The sequence below is a fragment of the Panthera pardus genome, unplaced genomic scaffold (genome assembly GCF_024362965.1).
Source record: "Panthera pardus isolate Hobbes unplaced genomic scaffold, ASM2436296v1 HiC_scaffold_5, whole genome shotgun sequence".
Classification (NCBI taxonomy): domain Eukaryota; kingdom Metazoa; phylum Chordata; class Mammalia; order Carnivora; family Felidae; genus Panthera; species Panthera pardus.
This window is the reverse complement of record NW_026526980.1, coordinates 19,842,914-19,862,748: the sequence shown is the minus strand read 5'-3', so window position 1 is coordinate 19,862,748 and position 19,835 is coordinate 19,842,914. Positions and strand designations below refer to the sequence as shown.

At 48.8% G+C, this 19,835-nt stretch overlaps 1 protein-coding gene across 5 annotated transcripts in view; it reads left to right on the top strand.

The window, feature by feature from the left end:
• Positions 1 to 9,435, top strand: part of CUNH16orf54 (chromosome unknown C16orf54 homolog) — a 50,249-nt gene extending 40,814 nt beyond the window's left edge. For 2 of the 5 annotated variants that reach the window (XM_019436298.2, XM_053894579.1), the window contains one exon: positions 7,585 to 9,435. In XM_019436298.2, the coding sequence (XP_019291843.2) occupies positions 7,585 to 8,259 (675 nt within the window). In that variant the 3' untranslated portion in view covers positions 8,260 to 9,435. The other 3 variants (XM_019436296.2, XM_019436297.2, XM_019436299.2) reach the window with 3 other exon arrangements.
• Positions 9,436 to 19,835: the final 10,400 nt, after the last annotated feature.

The window sequence follows — 19,835 nt, the reverse complement described above, 5'->3', positions numbered from 1 at the left end:
GAAGATCAGCACAGAGGACGAAGTAAGTGGGCCACACCATCCTTCACTGAGGGAAGAAAGTATCAGGGCAGACAGGGCCCGCAGAGACTGGAGGAAGCCAGTGAGAATCCCCAGGCAAGCCATGAACAGAACCAAGAGTGAGCATGGCCAACCCCACTCTCAGAGGCTGAGAATGAACAAGGCAGAGAGCTGGAGCTCCTGCCTGAAGGCCTCAGCTTTCTGCACAAGAGAGAGAAAGTGTATCCGCTGATGGTTAGAGTCGAGGTTGGGCAAAGCTGGTAGGGAAGGGAGAGAGAGAGAGCGTTGCCCAGATCCACATGACAACATGACTGAGGGACCAGGTGGAGGTGGGGGCACTACACGTGGTCAGTTGTGTGATTTTCTCCAATGTGGCTCACCAACCTGTTAACAGAACAAAAGGAAGTAGTTGTACTGGTTCCAGGCAGAAGCTTTATGAGGAAGGTGTGTATGTGGGGGCGGGGGGGGGGGGGGACAAGGAATGGCAAATGCCAGGCAAATGCCAAGGAATGGCAAATGCCAGGAAGAGAGCGGTTGGAACAATACAGCACAAAGTCAAGGTTATAGAGGAAGTGGAGTGAGATTGGGTAGGGCTAGTCAGGAGGGGACTCCAGGATGTGGGCTCCAGGAAAAGAAGTACAATGGGATGGACCAGCAGGTGGAGTGGGAGAAGAGGGAGGGAGGCTCAGAGCCTGGGGGAATCTGATGGTTGGTATAGAACAATCTTGAGTGGTAACAAGATTTCAGGTGGGTGAACAGATGTGAAGGGACAGATCCTTTAGGGCCTTTCAAAGATGAGCAACAATGCTAGACCAAGATGGAAGGGGACAGAAGTGCTGAATGCCTACTTTAAGAGGTGCTTTATATAAACTATCTAGTATTACCCTCCAACAACCCTTCAAGTTGGGAATTCATGAAAAAATGGAAATCGAATAGATTGCCAAGGGTCTCAACAGCTGTGGAGCTAGGAACCTCAGATTTAATCCCAGGGCTGCCTGGTTCCAAAGCCCGGATTCTTTCCACCTTCCCCGATTTCCCCACGCAGGTGGCACTTGGGAACTTTCTAATTCATTCTTATCATTTTTTAAAGTTTATTTATTTAAATCATCTCTAATACCCAACGTGGGGCTTGAACTCACGACCCTGAGATCAAGACTTGCATGTTCCTCTGACTGAGCCAGCCAGGCACCCCCAATCTTATCATTTTTCACAGCTCTCAAGGTTGGAATCTCTGACTCTTGGGATCCTGAGCAGCCAGTAGGTGCCACCCAGCAGGCCCTGAGCAGTGACAAAACGCTCCTGAGCTCAGCCCTGTGTTTATCCCCTGTCTGGCAGCAAGATAGCTCCGGGTGAGGGCTGGGACTCTCAGCAGGGTAGACCCCACTGCAGAGGGGGTGAGGGTGAAGGGAAGAACAACCGGAAGTGCCTGGACCTTTCTGTTGATACTCTGAAGGCGTTTCTTATGACTGACCTGCTCATTAAGTCATTCATTCAGCAGCAGGAGGTTGGAGACGGTCAGATCTGGGTTCCGATTCAGCTCTGGGACTTGAGTTGTGTGACTTTGGATGACAACAACCAACTTTCTCAGTTGACCCAGAATTAAAGTGTTTTCTGTGATGTGGAACTTCAAGTGCTAAAACCAGGACGGTCCCGGGTGCCTGGCTGGTTCATCAGTAGACCATGTGGCTCTCGATCTTGGGGTCATGAGTTCAAGCCCCACGTTGGGCATAGAGCTTACATTTTAAAATGAATGAATGAATGAATGAATAAAAATAAGGATGGCCCCAGGCACAATGGGAATGGTTGGTCACCCCGGTTGGGCTACTCAATCCTCCTAAGTCTCAGTTTCCAAGTATAAAATGTGGTTATAGGCTGTCTGCTTCTCTGCTCCTCACCACCTGGGGTTGTGCCTTTCAGATAACACAAGAGCAGAGAACACGATTTAATTCTGTCTGGCCAGGAGATGTTGGCTGATAGGTTGGCTGTATGCTCCTTCATCCACTGAAGCCGCTGGAGCCTCCTTCTGAAGTGCAAAGCAACTTTTTTTTTGTCTATTTTTGAGAGAGACAGAGTGTGAGCAGGGGAGGGGCAGAGAGAGAGGGAGACACAGAATCTGGAGCAGGCTCCAGGCTCTGAGCTGTCAGCACAGAGCCCAACATGGGGCTCAAACTCACAGAACACAAGATCATGACCTGAGCTGAAGTCAGACAATCCACTGAGCCACCCACGCGCCCCTGCAAAGCAACGTTTTACTGACATTCTGCTTGGAGACCTCAGACTGTAACTCATGTTGTGACACGGACCCCAAGTCATGAGCTCCTCTACTTGCCCCCCTCCCCTACTGTTCCTGGCTACTCCCTCTTGTCACCAGGGGAGCGTGGCAAGATCGGAGCACACCATGCTCCACAGGCAGGGGTGAGACAAGGGTTGGGTGTGCGTGGATGAAGGCAGCTTGAAACACAAAACCTAGAACTCTGGTCACAGTATCATTGCATAAGAAGAGGTCTTTAGGCTTCAGCCAGGACAGGTGGCATGAGCATGGAAGGACCGCAGCCATCTTCTTGAAGGGTTGTCTTCCCTCATGCCTGTTGACGGTCGATTCTCCTCTTGCCTGAGGTTGGTGGCCTCCACACGTTTCCTAGAAGCCAAGTGCACGGTGGACCCAACACGGTGCAGGAAGAAGTTGTGGAACCGTTGCTGCTGTCAGAGGGTGGGCCCGGAGCAGAGAGTAAGGAGAGGTGGATGAACTCAGCAGTTGTAAAATTGGTCACCCACACTTCCTCAAAAAGGTGAACACACTGTTGCCATCCGACTGTGAGGTCTGACTCCCAGCTATAGACCCAAGAGAAAATGAAAACATGTCCACACAAAAACCTATACATGACTGTTCACAGCAGCATTACTTGCAATAACCAAGAAGCAGAAACAATCCACGTGTCCCTCGACTGATGGATGGATAAAAATGTAGTATAGCCATACACTAAAATATTCAGCTTTTGTACAAAGAAAAGAATGAAGTACTGGGGCGCCTGGGTGGCTCAGCTGGTTGAACGCCTGGCCCATGGCTTCAGCTCAGGTCATGATCTCATGGTTTGTGGGATCGAGGCCCGTGTCTGGCTCTGTGCTGACAGTGTGGAGCCTGCTTGGGATTCTCTCTCTCCTCTCTCTTTGTATTTTCCCCAACAGTCTCTCTCTCAACATAAATAAACATTAAAAAAAAAAAAAAAGGAAGAATGAGGTACTGATTCATTAAGCATGGATGAACCCTGAAAACATTATGTGAAGTGAAAGCTGCCAGGCACAAAAGGCTGCAGGTTACGTGATTGCATTTATATGAAATGTCCAGAAGAGGTAAATGCATAGACACAGAAAACAGACAGTTGTTGGGGCGCCTGGTGGCACAGTCAGTTGAGCATCCAACGTCAGCTCGGGTCATGATCTGGCGGCTCACGGGTTGGAGACCCACATCCAGCTTTGCGTTGACAGCGTGAAGCCTGCTTTGGATTCTCTGTCTCCCTCTCTCTCTGCCCCTCGCCTGCTGTGTCTCTCTCTCTCTCTCTCTCTCTCTTTCTCAAAAATAAACATTTAGAAATATTTTGAAAAAAGAAAACAGCGTTGCCAAGGTCTGGGGGAGGAGGGAATGGGGAGTGACCACTAATGGGTACAGGGTTTCTTTCTGGGGTGATGAAAATGTCCTGAAATTAAATAGTGGTGATGGTTGTGCAATCTTATGAATATATTAAAACCCACTACTACTGTACTGGGTGAACTTCATAGCATGTGAAGTTCAATAGAAATAATAATAAACGAAGTTTGGCCACTGAGTCCTGTGCATGTAGAAAGTACAGCAGTGGAGTGATGCCTTCAGGCTCCTGTTGATATCCTTTGGCATTGGGATGGGGTGTTAGAAAATGGGTGGGTTTGGATGGGGATGAGTCTCCCACACCCAGGCTACAAGTGGATCCTCCAATTGGATCACCAGTGGTTAACTGCCCATGGAGGTAGTAAAACCCTTGTGATGAATGGGGCTGTGACAGCCAAGTATGTTGTGGAGGGGATGAAGCTTAACATTTTCTTGAGACCACCCATCTCCACCAGAATCAGACTAAGAACCTTCGTACGGGCAGGCCCATTTCATGTAGGAATTGGGAAAATTATGGCAGCCCCTTGGGCCCTCCTTTCTCCTGGGAACATCTGGTGGGCGGCCATGTATCACAGGGTGTGGGGTCAGATGCTGGCTACAGAAAGCCTCAGTATAGAATGGACCTCAGTGACTTTCCAAGTGGCATCATGGCAGAGAAAAGGGACCCATGTGCCATTCACAAGTGGCCATGTGGGAAGTCGCCCCTACACATACTTAGCTTCCTTGAGATCGTTCTGGTCCCTTTACCTTCTTTTTTTTTCTTATTCTTTTTTTAAGTTTATTTATTTATTTTGAGAGAGAGAGAGAGAGGGAGGGAAAACAAGTGGTGGAGGGGCAGAGAGAGAGAATTCCAAGCAGTCTCCACACTGTCAGTGAGGAGCCCGATGTGGGGCTCAAACTCACGAAGTGTGAGATCACGACCTGAGCCAAAGTCAGACGCTCAAGCGACTAAGCCACCCAGGTACCCCAGGTCCCTTTATCTTCCGATGGGGCCTGTGAGCTTTGGCTGCAGAGAACTGTTAAGGTATACAGGTGGCTAGATTGGACAGGGGGATCTAAGCAGAAGTGAAGGAAGGCATCCCAAGCAGGCTCCACTTGTTGGCACAAAGCCCAATACGGGGCTCATGAACCATGAGATTATGACCTGAGCCAAAATCAAGAGTTGGATGCCTAACCAACTGAGCCACCCAGGCACCCTCCAAAAATGTTAAGCTATTTTTTAAGTGGTAAGAGATAGTTAAGAATCAAAAACATCCCATTTGGATTCCAGATCATGTTGGATCTTCCTGGTTTTAATAATGTTTACCCTTCTAGTGTTTTGTTTTGTTTAAATTTTAAATTTAAATTCTATTTTAGTAGGTTCCACCCCCAGCATAAGGCTTGAACTCACAACCCTGAGATTAAGAGTCACAGGCTCTACCGACTGAGCCAGCCAGGTGCCCTTAGTGTTTTGTTTTTTTAAGGGATCACTAATTAAAACAGAACATACATAATTTTCAGATTTTATTTACTTATTTATTTAGACTTAAAATTTTTTATTGTTGTAAATACATGTAACAAAATTTATTATATTAACCTTTTTTTAACTTTATTTATATATTTTGAGAGAGACAGTGTGTGCAAGCAAGTGGGGGAGGGGAGAGAGAGAGGGAGAGAGAGAATCCCAAGCTTGGGGCTTGAACCCATGAACCAGGAGATCATGACCTGAGCCGAATCAAGAGTCAGATGCTTCACTGAATGAGCCACCCAGGTGCTCCCTTGACCTTTTTTTTTAAAGTTTATTTTTTTTAGTAATCTCCACACTCAACGTGGGGCTTGAACTCATGACCCCAAGATCAAAAGTAACATGCTCTTCCGACTGAGTCAGGCAGTCGCCCCAATCTTAACCATTTTTTGTGTCCATCTCAGTGGTATCAAGTTCAGGTTTTATTTTTTATTTTATTTTAGTTTTTAATGCTTATTTATTTTTGAGAGAGAGAGAGAGAGAGTAGGGGAGGGACAGAGAGAGAGAGGGGGGACACAGAATCTGAAACAGGCTCCAGGCTCTGAGCTGTTAGCACAGGGCCCAATGTGGGGCTTAAACCCACAAATCATGAGATCATGACCTGAGTTGAAGTTGGATGCTCAACCGACAGAGCCACCCAGGCGCCCCAAGTTCCAGTTTTATTTTAAGGCTTATGATCTCATCGAATTATAATCACATCAGGTTTCGGCATATGTCGTAAAGCCAGGAGCCTCGGGACTCTCCATTTCCACCTACCCCCATCCCATGCCACATTTTGTGCTCCTTCTGGCCCTTTCCTCAAAACCACCGGGACAGACCAATGTGAGTCAGGCTGCCCTTGTGACCATCTTGTAAGACACTAACATTGCAACATATTTTTGTAGCATTTCTCATGAAATGGCTGTCATTTTGCAAAAGCAAATATTAATACCTGGTAAGGATTGTGTTCAGTTGCTTGCCAGACCAGGAATTTATACCTATGCTTCTCCGGTCCCTCCCGTATACAAGGGTTGTGTGACTTTGGGCACAACGTCGCCTGTGTGCGGGGCCTGTTTGTCATCTGTCAGCAAGCGAGTGGAACTAGACAATCTCCGAAGGGATCCGAGTGGCTGAACAACACTCCCTCCTCACTCCTTGCTCCCAGGTTCCTCCGAGCCTCACTCCAGGAGAAGGGAGGCCGGAGGGCAAATGTTCATGGTCTTGGAGACAGGATTCTCCCAAGAGGCCTACTTTGTTGGTGCCCACGCCTCACCTCACAGATGGCTTCCAACCAAAACTGAGGCTAACTGGCCTAAAGACGAAGAGATGCATATTCATGAAAAGTATGGGGAAGGCTGGGTCAAGCAGGAGGGGGCTGGATGGCAGGGGTGGGTTCGGAGGGGTGCAGTGGGCAGGCCAGGGCCAGGGCCACCCCTCGGAGATCAGGCAGAGCGAGGGGCCTGGGGCCTGGCTATGGGGTGAGAGTGAGTTCAACACAACCACTGCCCATTCCGGCCCCACCTCTCGCCAGGAAACGCCTCCCCACCACATTGACCACATCCCCCCAGGTTGCCTTGGAAACACTCCCCAGGGGCAAGAGGAGTTGGGGCACTGTTGCCCAGCAACAGGTGGTGCCCTCCCTTCCGGCCTCATCTGAGGCAACTGCCTGACACCCTGCACAAGGAGGAGTGCTCTGAAGGGAGAGCCAGGAGCCCTGGGGCCGCCCTGAGTTAAGGTGAGGCGTGGTGAGGACCCCTGCAGGTGGCGGACCTGGGGGGCAGAGAGAAGCAGGCAGAGTCAAACAAGGGAGGCACGTTTGGCCAGGCCCGGGGCCAGAGCTGGAGAGGAGAGGCGGGGACAGGTGCAGAGGTGGCGCCCGGGACCTGGCAGGACAGCAAGCTCAGTGGAACCTGCAGAGAGCAAGACCAAATCCAAGGAGAGTCGTGAGGGCCCAGGAGCACCCAAGGTGCCAGCCAAGCGGTGGGAGGGGGCGCACAGGCAGGGTGGGAGTCGGGAGGGGAGCTTCTCGTTTCTGCACCCACCACTTCCTCTGAGGCCCAAACAAGACGTGGGGGAGCCTAGACAGCAGGAAAGAATCTCTGGGGGCCCTTACAGTTTTGTCTGAGGCACCCTGGGGTCTGGGCGGCGGGAGTAGGGGTGGGGGACAGGGCTTCTGGAAGCAGGTTCAGGAGCCAGAGCAGGAGGGCCAGCTGCTGACCAAGGTGGGATCCTGGCTCTCCAACCTTCTGCCTATCTCTCGCCGTTCTGGGCCCTCTTTGTTCCTCTGTCTGCCGGGGTCTGTTTCCCAGGCCGGATGCGGAGCCCCTCGGGCCTCTGTCTCTCTCCTCATTCTTGTTTGGACACACGCTGCCTCTCTCTTCCTGTAGGTTGTGCTGACCTTGTCTCATGTGCTTCCTCTCCTGACCCCCTGTCTCTTCAGATGCCTTCAACTCCAGAGCAGCCCTCTGGGCATGTGGAGGGACTCCCTGAGTCGGAGCTGGTTACATGGCCCCCGCTGCCCTGTGGGCCCTGCATCCCCATCATGCTGGCCCTGGCCTCCCTCGCCGCCCTCTTCCTCATAACGACAGCTGTGTTGGCCGAACGCCTCTTCCGCCGCTCTCTGCACCCAGACCCCAGCAACCGTGCACCCACCCTGGTCTGGCGCCCCGGAGGAGAACTGTGGATCGAGCCCAGGGGCACCCCCCGAGAGCGCTCAGAAGACTGGTATGGCTCTGCGGTCCCCTTGCTGATGGATGGGGCCCCAGACCCTCCCATCTCTGGAGGCACCTTGGAGGCCCGAGCCACAGCCCCACCTGCCCCTATAGCCCCACTCTCCCCTCCCAGCTCCTTGGGCCTCCAGAGCCCACCCAGGGCCCCAGTCCGCAGCACCTTCTGGGGGCCCCAGGCCTTGGAGGAGAGGCCCTATTCTCCAGGCCTGGTGAGCTGGGCTGAGCCTGAACAGAGGCCAGAGGCCAGCATGCACCTGGGGAGCCCCCAGACCCGGAGGCAGCGGCTAGGGAGCTCTGATCTGGAGTGGGGCCTCCAACCTCGGGTCACCCTGGAGCAGATCTCTGCTTTCTGGAGGCGTGAAGGTCGGACCAGCGTGGGGCTCTGATTCCCCAGGGCCTGGAGGACTGGCCTCTCCGAGACACTGAGGAAGGCCTTACCTCAGAGGGTCTCTCTGAGGCCTTAAGACCCTGAGGCTCCAGCCTAAGAGCCCAAGTTCATACTTGGGCCCACAAGGAAGAACACCCCTCCCAAGGCCTTTTACATCTGGATTTCAATTCCCTGGATCTGGGGCTGGGCAGGCACCGCATGGACAGAGCCTGTGCTGCAGGGGAAGCCCAGAAGTATCTCTCTGGCTGCCCAGGGTCTCGGCACAGACAATTGGAGGTGGGGCCGACTACGGGCCAGAAGTCGCCAAAATCATGTTCTAGATTAAGAAAGATCTCAAGCTACCAAACAGGTAGGAAATAGCATCATCACAGAAGCTTCCACCTTCATTGTGCACCTAAGATGCCAACATCGGCGTGCAGGGGTCCTGTGGCTGCCGAAGAACAGACTGAGTGTAGATGACCAGGGTCAGTCCTGCCAGCAGGAGAGGACAGGAAGCCAGCCTCCCAGAGCCACGGATCATGCCTCCAGGAAAACACAGACAGAGGTCAAGACCAGGCAAAGGAGCGTCTTATTACATCCAAACTGTAGCTTTGACCCCCAACTTGCCACAGGAAACTTGGACAGCCAAATTGGAGAGGCCCCTCCTTGCCTCCAGCTAGGACCTCGAGTCAAGGGAGGTCAGGGGGCAGCCGTCCCATTAAGGTTGAAGATGGCAGCCCGCTGACTCTGACCCCTCCGGGGTGAGGGAGGCCCGCCGAAGCGATCGGAGTTTGATCCAATGTGGAAAGGAACACTGTCCCTGGGGAAGAGCAGCTCCCGGTGTGCGGCCTCTGGCCATCCTCCCTCCCAGCTTGCTGGATCAATCCAGACAGATTTGCCCCATGACAGGCTTATTTATAATGCCTCACCCGGTAGAAATGGAGCCCAGAGAGGTCCTTGATTCCACAGCCATCTGTATCAGCTGGCCGCCCCCTGGGAGGAGAGCCAGGAGCTGGGGAGAGGTAAAGGAGCTGCAGCCCCGGCACGGGGAGGGAAGGGGGGGCCCGATTTCCCAAACTTCAGTCACGAATGTTAGGATTTTTGCCTTATCACTTTACCACCTGTACTATTATTTACTTCATATTTTTCCTTAAGATGATTTCCTATTTGCCGAATAAATTTATTTTAGAAGGAACATTTTTTGTATCACTTCTGCAAATGGAAAACCAGTTATCACGTGCCATAAATAGAAAGTAAAACATGAAAATAAATACAAGGTTAAACAAAGATATTATGTTCTAAGTAGATATTGTTCCCTCCCTGCTAGTAGCATTCATTGACCCAGAGGTCTGCTCTTTCTTTTTTTTTTTAATTTTAATTTCTTTTTTTTTTTTTTTTTTTAATTTTTTTTTTAACGTTTATTTATTTTTGGGACAGAGAGAGACAGAGCATGAACAGGGGAGGGGCAGAGAGAGAGGGAGACACAGAATCGGAAGCAGGCTCCAGGCTCCGAGCCATCAACCCAGAGCCTGACGCGGGGCTTGAACTCACGGACCATGAGATCGTGACCTGAGCTGAAGTCGGATGCTTAACCGACTGAGCCACCCAGGCGCCCCTAATTTTAATTTCTTAATGTTTATTTGTTTTTGAGACAGAGACAGAGACAGAAGGTGAGTGGGGGAGGGACCGAGAGAGAGGGAAACACAGAGTCCAAAGCAGACTGCAGGCTCTAAGCTGTCAGCACAGAGCTCTCTGTGGGGATCGAACTCACAACTGTGACATCATGACCTGAGCCAAAGTTGGATGCTCAACTGACTGAGCCACCCACGTGCCCCGTGTTGTTTCTATGTTCAAAGAAAAGAGAATTGATGGGTCAGCAAGTGTTAAGAAAGTGTTAGACATTCGAGTACCATCCTGAGACATTCCTCCGGAAGTACTGAGACAGACTGAGAGTTCTCCACGGGGAGCAACCACCCTGTGCTATTTGATGGCCAGGAACCTCCCAAGTTCACACGCAGGAAATGCTGCTGGGCGGGGACCTGTAGTCAGCTCTTCCTTCCTGCTCAGGAGGGCCTGGACCTCCCGCTCGCTCTTTGGGTGCCAGAAGTCAAAGTAACACCGGAGCACCGTCTCTGAGCCAGGCCCTGGGGGTGGAGGCGTCAGCCTGCCCCGGCTCTCAAGGAGCTCAGACTCTCTGGTGACAGGAGCAGGGGTTGAAGGAGGTGCCATAAGATAGAGACACATAACTGACACAAGATAGAGATCAGAGCCCCCGTCCCATCTCGGTCACTCAGGAGCTGGATAAGGCTGTCGCTTCTCATTGTCGCCATCAGCTGACGGGACTGGGTTGTGGGGACTCTGCCCATAGGAGCAAACACACAGCCCACCAGGGAAACAGACATACAGTGTTCAGAGCTTAGATGCTGGCCTGCCAAGCGCTCGGCAGAGGCAGGGCTCCGGCTCTCCATCTGGCTTTGCCGCCCACTCGCTCAGAGACTTCAGAAAAGTGATTTTTACGTTGCTGGGACTCACATTCTTTTTCTGTACGAGAAAGTCGAAAGGTGAACAGGATGCCCTATGGGAACTTTTCTAGCTGTGACCTCTAAGGATGCTATAAAATGAAAAAGGGGTGGGGTGCCTGAGTGGCTCAGTCGATTAAGTCTGACTTCGGCTCAGGTCATGATCTCGAGGTTTGTGAGTCACCATCAGGTTCTTGGGTTCGAGCCCTGCATCAGGCTCTCTGCTGTCGGCTGAGAACCTGCTTCAGATCCTCTGTCTCCCTCTCTCTGATCCTCCCCCACCCTCTGTCTCTCTGTCTCCCTCTCAAAAACAAATAAACTTAAAAAAAAAAATGAGAGAGGGGTGTGTGCCCACAGTGCTGAAAGTGATCTTCCTGATGTGGAGCCCAGAGTCCCCTTCCATTCCCAAACCCAGACCAGGGGCCACATGTTACTAGCAGCCCAAAAAAATGAACAGATGACTGAGGGTTGGATTAACAGAGGAGTTAGTTTTACCCTTTCTCCTTTCTGTTGTTGTTGTTTTTAAGTTTATTTGTTTATTTGGTTGGGTTTTTTTTGTTTGTTTGTTTGTTTTGAGAACGAGAAAGCACTTGTGCACAAGTGGGGGAGGGGCAGAGAGAAGGAGAGACAGAATCCCAAGCAGGCTCTGCGCCATCAGAGCCCGATTTGGGGCTCAAACTCACGACCGGTGGGATTAGGACCCAAGCGGAGATCAAGAGTCTGACGCTTAATTACTGAGCCACCCAGGAGCCCCACTGCTTTCTCTGTTTTAAACCTCTCTGCCGCTTATTTTTAACACCTGTTAATTACTTTCGCGCATGGAGTCCTTCTTTTAAGTCTTTCGGTGCTTAAAATACACTCACTGTACCGTCCTTTGCTTGATGGTTCTGTTGTCTGGAGCTCGAGGGTACTTACTCTCATCCATGACAGATGGTTTCCTCTTGTGCTTTCTAATTTGGGGCTGTGAACTCAGAGTCAGCAGGGCCTTACCTATGCTTCAAAAGTATTATGAACCCCGAGCTATGTTATTTGTTCATTTTATCAGGGCTGACGATTCAATTTATCATTTTATGCAGATGGTGATCCAGGTAAGGACAAGCCACTGGTAATGGATTCTCAGCAGAGATTTTCTATTGCCATCAGATCTCGGTGAACCAGATGGTTCTTTTATACTCGCTAAGCTGATGGAAATGGAAAGATTTTTTTTTTCTAGTCTACTCTTTTGGTTTTTTAAAGTCTACTCATTTATTTTGAGAGGGAGAGCGCAGGTGAGGGAGGGGCGGAGAGAGAGGGAGAGAGAGAGGATCCCGAGCAGGCTCCTCAATGCCAGCGCAGAGCCTGACTCAGGGCTCGAACCCACGAACCGTGGGAGCCGGAGTCACGACCTGAGCCAGAGTTGAACACGCTCAACCGACTGAGCCACCCAGCTGCTCCATTTCTAGTCTGTTCTTTCACTGAAGGTGTCTCCCTTTAAGGGGTTGAGCTTTAAATTAGGGTCTCGGTTTTCAATGCCCCAACGAGGCCGGGCCTCATCTCCAATCTCCAGGCGGGTATAAAACCCAAGCCCCTGCATTGCCAAGATCTGCACAACCACACAGCCCCCTCACAGCTCTGGTTTTCAATTTCCTCTTTGTGGGCGGGGATTCCCCTTACTAAACGCAGTTATGCATTTTTAAGGATGTTTACTTGATTTTATGCTGAATTTCTAAACGCGTCAAGGTGGGCATGTGTTTGTCAGGTTATACCGTTCACAATATCACAAAGCCCAGACTATTTCCTCTGTGAACAACTTCAAATCTCTTCCACCATAAAACAACCAACCAATCCAGCCTCTAATTCTCCATCCTTCACCACACGTTGCCTCCCACCTCCCGCACAGCCGAACTTTCAGAAAGAGCTGTCTGTCCTAACTGCCTACATTTTCTCCTCTCCGGAGCGCCTGCGCCCTGCTGCAGGCTCCCACCTGCTTCCAGCACTCTAGGGAGGCCGCTTTCACCAAAATCACGGCCTGCATATTTCAATGAAGGGGCACTGGATACGCTCCCGTCGGCAGCGTTAGACATTTTGATTCTTTTCTTGACGCATTTTCTTCGCTTGGCTTCTGTGACTCCTCACACAATCTGATCTCCCTTCCCTCCCTCTGGCCATCCTCTCTGGCCTTTTTGTGGTCTGTGTTCTTCGGAGGTCAGTCCTGGACTGCTTTTGATGTCTGACGCACTTCCCCTGGGCAATCTGTCTCATACTTGAGAGTCCCTGATTCTCCACCTCCAACGGCGGCAGATACGGTCCGTGTTCTGCCATTATTCCCAACTCCTAGTAACAGCGGTGGAGAGACAGAACGATCAACTAAAGGATTATCTTAGAACCACTCCACAGCTATCCCTGGGTACAGAGTCAGTATTCATCCCCAGGATAAAACCAGAAAGAAAGAGGGACGCCTGGGTGGCTCAGTTGGTTAAATGTCCGACTTCAGCTCGGGTCATGATCTTGCGGTTTGTGAGTTTGAGCCCCACATCGCGCTCATAGGTGACCAAGTGGACCAGGGGACAGAGGTGGGAAGGGATCATATGCCTGTCTGTAGGACAGCAGCCACTAGGCTCTACTGATCACGTCTGTCTTGATTTTCCAGCAGAAGCTAGAATCCAGATTTTTAGGTAAAAATCAAGGAAAATGTTGGTCACTTTATATAGATATAGATTTAGATGTAGATATAGGTATAGATAGATCAGGGTTTCTTGTTCCCCTTCCCCCCACCCAGGTGACACTTGGCGTGTCTGAAGACATTTTTGGCTGTAACATCGAGGGGGATACTACCGGTACCTAGCGGATAGAGACCAAAGAGGCTGCTGAATATCCCACAGCATGCAGGAAAGTCTCCCCCCACCAAGAATTATCTGGGTCAAAAGTCAATACTGTGAAGGTGGGGAAACCCCTGATTTAAGACCATCTGGGAACAGGCTGCCACGCCTCATACCACCAAAGCCAAATGAAGCAAGGCTGTGGGCCACATGTGATTCATGACCCATCAGCTGGAGATCACTTTTTTAAAATTGTTTAAATTTCTTCTTTCTATAGAGAAAGAGAGAGCGCGCATTGGTGGGGAAGAAGGGCAGAGGGAGAGAGGGAGACTCTTAAGCAGGCTCCATGCTCAGTGTGGAGCCCAGCATGGGTCTGGGCTTGAGGTTGTGAGTTCAAGCTTTATGTTGGGCTCCGTGCAGGGCATAAAGCCTACTTAAAAGAAGGAGAAGGAGAAGGAGAAGAAAGAAGAAGAAGAAGAAGAAGAAGAAGAAGAAGAAGAAGAAGGCAAAGCCCAAATTCATAGATCCAGAGAACAGATTGGTTTTGGCAGAGGTGGGGTGTGGGAGGTAGGCAAAGTGGGTGAAGGGGGTCAAAGGTACAAACTTACAGTCACAAAATAAATAAGTCCTGATGATGTAATGTACCATGTGGTGCCTATAGTTAACAATACTGTAATCTATGCTGGAAAGTTGCTAAGAGAGTAGATCTTAAAAGTTCTCATCACAAGAAAAGAAAACTGTGACTAGGTGTGGGGATGGATGTTAACTAGACTTCTTGTGGTAATCATTTTGCAATATACACAGATATCGAATCATCACATTATACACTTCAACTAATATAATGTTCTATGTCAATTACATCTCAATTCAAAAAAAAAGTGAAGGCAAAAAAGAGACATTTTCAGATTTACAAAAGCTGAACCAGAAGACCCACACCCAATGAAATTGTAAAAGGACATCCTTTGAGCAGCAGAAAAATAATCTTAGAAGAAATATGGATTCACAAAAGGAATGAGAAGCATCAGAAATAGTAGAAATTGTAGGGGCGCCTGAGTGGCTCAGTTGGTTAGGCGTCCAACTCTTGGTTCCAGCTCAGGTCATGATCTCACAGTTTGTGAGTTCAAGCCCTGCCTCAGGCTCCCTGCTCACAGCGCAAAGCCTGCCTGCTATTCGCTCTCTCCCTCTCTCTCTCTCTGCCCCTCCTCCACTCTCTCTGTCTCTCAAAATAAATAAACTTAGATGTAGGGGCATCTGGTTGGCTCAGTCAGTGGACCATGCGACTCTGGATCTCTGGGTTGTGAGATCAAGCCCCACATTGGATATAGAGATTACATAAATTTTTTTTTTAAATCTTAAAAAAAGTAAATAGTAGACATATGGATACACACACACACACACACACACGCGCGCACATATATGACTTATTTTCTTATTATTTAAGTGCCTTTCAAGGATAATTGATTTTCTCAACAAAAAGAATAATATATCGTGGGGGGTTGAATATATATATAAGTTAAATACATGACAATGATAGCATAAAGGCCAAGAGGGGAGAAATGGAAGTCTACAGTTGTAACGTTTTTATAATATATATGATGTGGTGTATGCCCATCAAAAGCAGACTGATGAATGTTAAAGATGAATGCTATAAACCCTAAAGCAACCACACACACACACACACACACACACACACACACACACAAGCAAAGAGTTATAGCTCAACAAAGGAGGGGGAAAAAACATTTTAAAAAATACCTCCAACAAAAAGCATAAGGAGGGACACCTGGGTGGCTCAGTCGGTTAAGCATCTGACTTCGGGTTGTGTCATGATCTCACAGTTCATGAGTTCAAGCCCTGCGTCGGGCTCTGTGCTAACAGTTCAGAACCTGGAGCCGGCTTTGGATTCTGTGTCTCCCTCTGTCTCTGCCCCACCTCTGCTTGCTCTCGGTCCCTGTCTTTCTTGAAAATAATCATTAAAAACATGTTTTAAAGGCAACAAAAGAGGAAAAGGGGAACAAAGAACACATAAAAAACAAGTAGCAAGATGATAGATTCAATTCTAACCATATCAATGATTACATTAAACATAAATAGTCCAGGCTAGATTGGAAAGGACACCACTTTATACCCTCTAGGGTGGCTAGGACAAAAAAGACAGATAACAAGAAGCATTGGTGAGGATGTGGAGAAATTGGAACTCTTGTACATTGCTAGTGGGTATGTAAAATGATGGCTCAACAGCTTTGGAAAGCAGTTTGACAAGTGCCTGAAAAAGTTAAACATTGGGGCGCCCGGGTGGCTCAGTTGGTCAAGCGTTGGACGCTTGATCTCAGCTCGGGTCTTGATGTCAGGGTCGTGAATTCAGTCATTCATGCTGGGCATGGAGCCTACTTAAAACAACAACAACAACAACAAAGTTAAACACGATCCAGAAATTCTCTGGGTGTATATACCCAAGAGAAATTGAAAACATAAGTTTACACACACACAAAACCTGCCCATGAATCTTCACAGCAGCATTATTCATAGTAGCCAAAAAAGTGGAAGCAAGACATATGTGCACCAATGATGAATGAATAAACAAAATGTGGTCTACTCACAAAATGAAATACTATTCAGCCACAAAAGGAAATGAATTACTGATGTGTGCTACAATGTGCATGAACCTTGGAAATATGCCAGGTGAAATAAGTCAGACACAAAGGGCCATACACTGTATGATTCTATTTACATGAAATGTCCAGAAGAGGAAAATCCATAGAGACAGAAAGTAGAATAAAGGTTGCCAGTGGATGAGGGAATAGGGAATGGGTATTATATAGTGGAAATTATACAGTGGGGATGGTTTCACAACTCCATAAATATACTAAATACCACTGGATGGAACAGTTTGAAAGGGTGAATTTTATGGGATCAAATTCTCAATTTTCAGAAGTTAATACATCAAGAAGATGGGATTAGATCTGTTATTTAAAGTTGTATGGGGCCTCTGAGTGGCTTAGTCATTTGAACGTCCAACTCTTGGTTTGGGCTCAGGTCATTATACACTTTTCATTCATTAGAATTAATTAGATTGGAATTAAAATGAGGCTCTGGGTTTGAGCCTCGCGTTGGGCTCTGCGCTGACAGGGTGGAGCCTGCTTGAAATTCTCTCTCTCCTCCCCCCTCTTTCCCTGTCCCTCCCCTGCTTTCATGTGCGCACACTCTCTCTTTCTCTAAAAATAAGTGAACTTCAGAGGCACCTGGGTGGCTCAGTGGGTTGGGTGACCAACTCTTGATTTCAGCTCGTCATGATTTCATGGTTCATGAGTTTGAGCCCCACACCGGGCTCTGCGCTGACAGTGGGAACCTGCTTGGGATTCTCTCTCTCCCTCTCTCTCTCTCTCTCTGTCCCTCCCATGAGTGCTCCTTCTCTCTCTCAAAGTAAATAAATAAACTTAAAAAAAAAAAAACTTTACAAAGGGGTACTTGGGTGGCTCAGTCAGTTAAGCATCCAACTTCAGCTCAGGTCATGATCTCTCAGTTCGAGGGTTCGAGCCCCACATCAGGCTCCGTGTTGACAGCTCACAGCCTGGAGCCTGCTTTGGATTCTGTGTCTCCCTCTCTCTCTGCCCCTCCCCTGCTTATACTTTGTCTCTCCCTCTCTCTCAAAAATAAATAAACATAAACATTTTTTCAAAAATAGCAAAACTAACAAAAATTAAAAAAGTGTGTATAAGCTAAATTCTTTCTCCTTCATACAGGGAGTCCATAGAGCTTTAAAAGCTATAAAGGATCATCTTTACAATTCAAGAGAGCCACCAGAAGAATTATAAACTTCTTAAAAGTGGTTCTCTCCAGGGAATGGGAGTGCATAGAGATTTTCACTTCTTCATTTTATACCGTGGTACCTGAATTAATTAACAAATGAAAAATAAAGGTGAAGATAAATTAACTGTTGGTTCTCTTTTAATTATTGTATGAGCTTCCCTGAATTGTTGCCACAGACAGGTCATGGAAAACAGTTTTCTTGCACCTTCTCTGTCTTCCCCAATACACTTTTCATTCATTAGAATTAATTAGATTGGAATTAAAAAAAAATTCAAGTCTTGGTTTAGCCCCCGAAATCATCCGTCTATTTGGGTAGTTACTTTACCACAAATACAAAACTGTGTCAAGTACAATCCTTTACCTAAAAAACTGCCAAATCTCAATAAATTCCCCTTCCGGCTCGCAACATTCGAGAAAACAAAGCAAATCATGCAAAAACTAAAAATGACATAGTTTTGGTTCTTGGTGAGATTACAGTTAAGGGGCTTTTATTGTTGTTTGTTCATATGGGAAGAACGATTTTTATCCAGCCTTTAGGAAATCAGCATTGTCCTTCACATACTGGTATATTATTCGAGCAAAACTGCTCTCCTTTGGCTAAAAAGCAACCAAATATCAAGAAGCAAGTGGCTTGCGGGGTAGCTCTTTGTTGGTACTGTCTAAGGCTTTGGAATCCCTCAGCTGAATTGCTGGGAGAGAGGAAAAGAGGTTACCCGGCAACCCACCAAATAGAGATATGTTTGAGGATCTCTGCTTCTGATCATTTTCCAGGAGCGCTGTACTGGATTCCAGTGGTCTAAACAGCACTACATACCTGAAATGAAGAAAGCCCTCATCATCTGGCATAAATCTGGGGTGTACAGGGATCAATGGAGACGTTATTCACAGCCTTACGGTCAGATTCCCTTCAGTACTTTGTAGATTGGTTTTACAAGCTGAGCTACTTAGGGCCTCAGAAAGCAGGTCTTAAAATGTTGCCAAGTAACTGCCAAAATGATCTATTACTCGGGAAGTGACTGGAACAGAGTCCACAGGTACTGAAATATTTATGGAATTTTACCTACTATATTGTCTTGAAGGGCTGGCGATAAATTAATACATGTGTCCACACCACATAATGCCACAGTGGGATCTTTTAAAGATCCGAAGTTGAATTGCTTTCAGATACGGTTTGGTTTGCTAATAATGTCCTGCCGTTTTTAAATGCCTTCAGTTTTTAACTGGCCTTGGCACGCTAAAACTCATGCCCACTGAGTTCACTGACTCTGTCAGCCTGGTGTGACCTTTTTGCCTTCCCCGGCCCCGGCCCCCGCTGGACTCGATGCCCCAGTTGGCGGGTGGAGGGCTGGGAACAGGGACGAGGACATGGAAGCAGGGTGGATGGGTTGGTGAGTGAATAACACTTGGGTAACCTCTGGAGTCCACAGGGCCTTATAAAATCGCTGAGAGACCTCGAGCGGTCGGATGGAGATGTGGTGAGGGGAGTAAGCTGGGGAAGTGGGTGGAAGAAGGAACTGTGGCACACCTCTCCTCCGTTTCCATCTTTGAGCAGCTGCACTGTGTATTCATAGCCTCCTTGGCCGGTATCTTTGGAGCCCAGAAAGGAAGATGGAAGCAGAGAAAGGAAAGGCGGTGTGATCGCAGTGCCCTCTGGTGGTCAAGAGGGGACTCGACATGTGGTATTCTTCGGTACAAATATTTTCATTGTCTAGTCTCCACCTCACCCCCCACCCCCCCGCCGCGTCCCCCCCCCCCCAGATAGAATATAAACTCCACAAGGACAGGGATTTTTGTCTGTTTACTCATTGTTGTATATCCACCGTCTCGAATTGTGCCTGGCACCATAGTAGGTGTTGAATACATATTTATTGAATGAGTGGCTGACGGATTTCAAACCCGGCTCCGCCACTTTATTGATGTACGACCCTGAGCAGCTCTCTCAACTTCATAAATCCTCAGCTTCCTCACGGGTAAAATAGAGACGCTCACCCCCACCCCTCATGAGCACTGAGGGAAAGAGACCCACCTACCCGGGCTGAGCAACTGCGCTCAGGCAATGGGTGTTCCCGCCCACCCACCAGCCAGCGTTGATGGTGCATTATATGCTGACTGCAGCACCCGATTTGATGGGCACACTCGCCATGATGAGCATGGGTCTTACTGGGCATGGGCAGCTTGGGAGAAATCATCCAAACCCAATCCCAGGCTGGCCAGGCAAGAAGGAAGTGTACCCGATAGGGTGATATCAGGTGAGGTGTGAGATTTCTCTTCTCCCAATCCTGCCCCCCACCCCCCGCTCCTTCCACCCCACCCCCCAACTCCCACAGCCACACCCAACTCTTCCTACTGCCACGAACCCATGGGGCTCCACCTGCCCTCTGAGCCTTTGCGCATGCTGTTCCCTCTGACCGCAGTCCCTTCTCTCCACCCGCATTGCCACAACCCACATTCAGAGCTCTGAGGGGCTG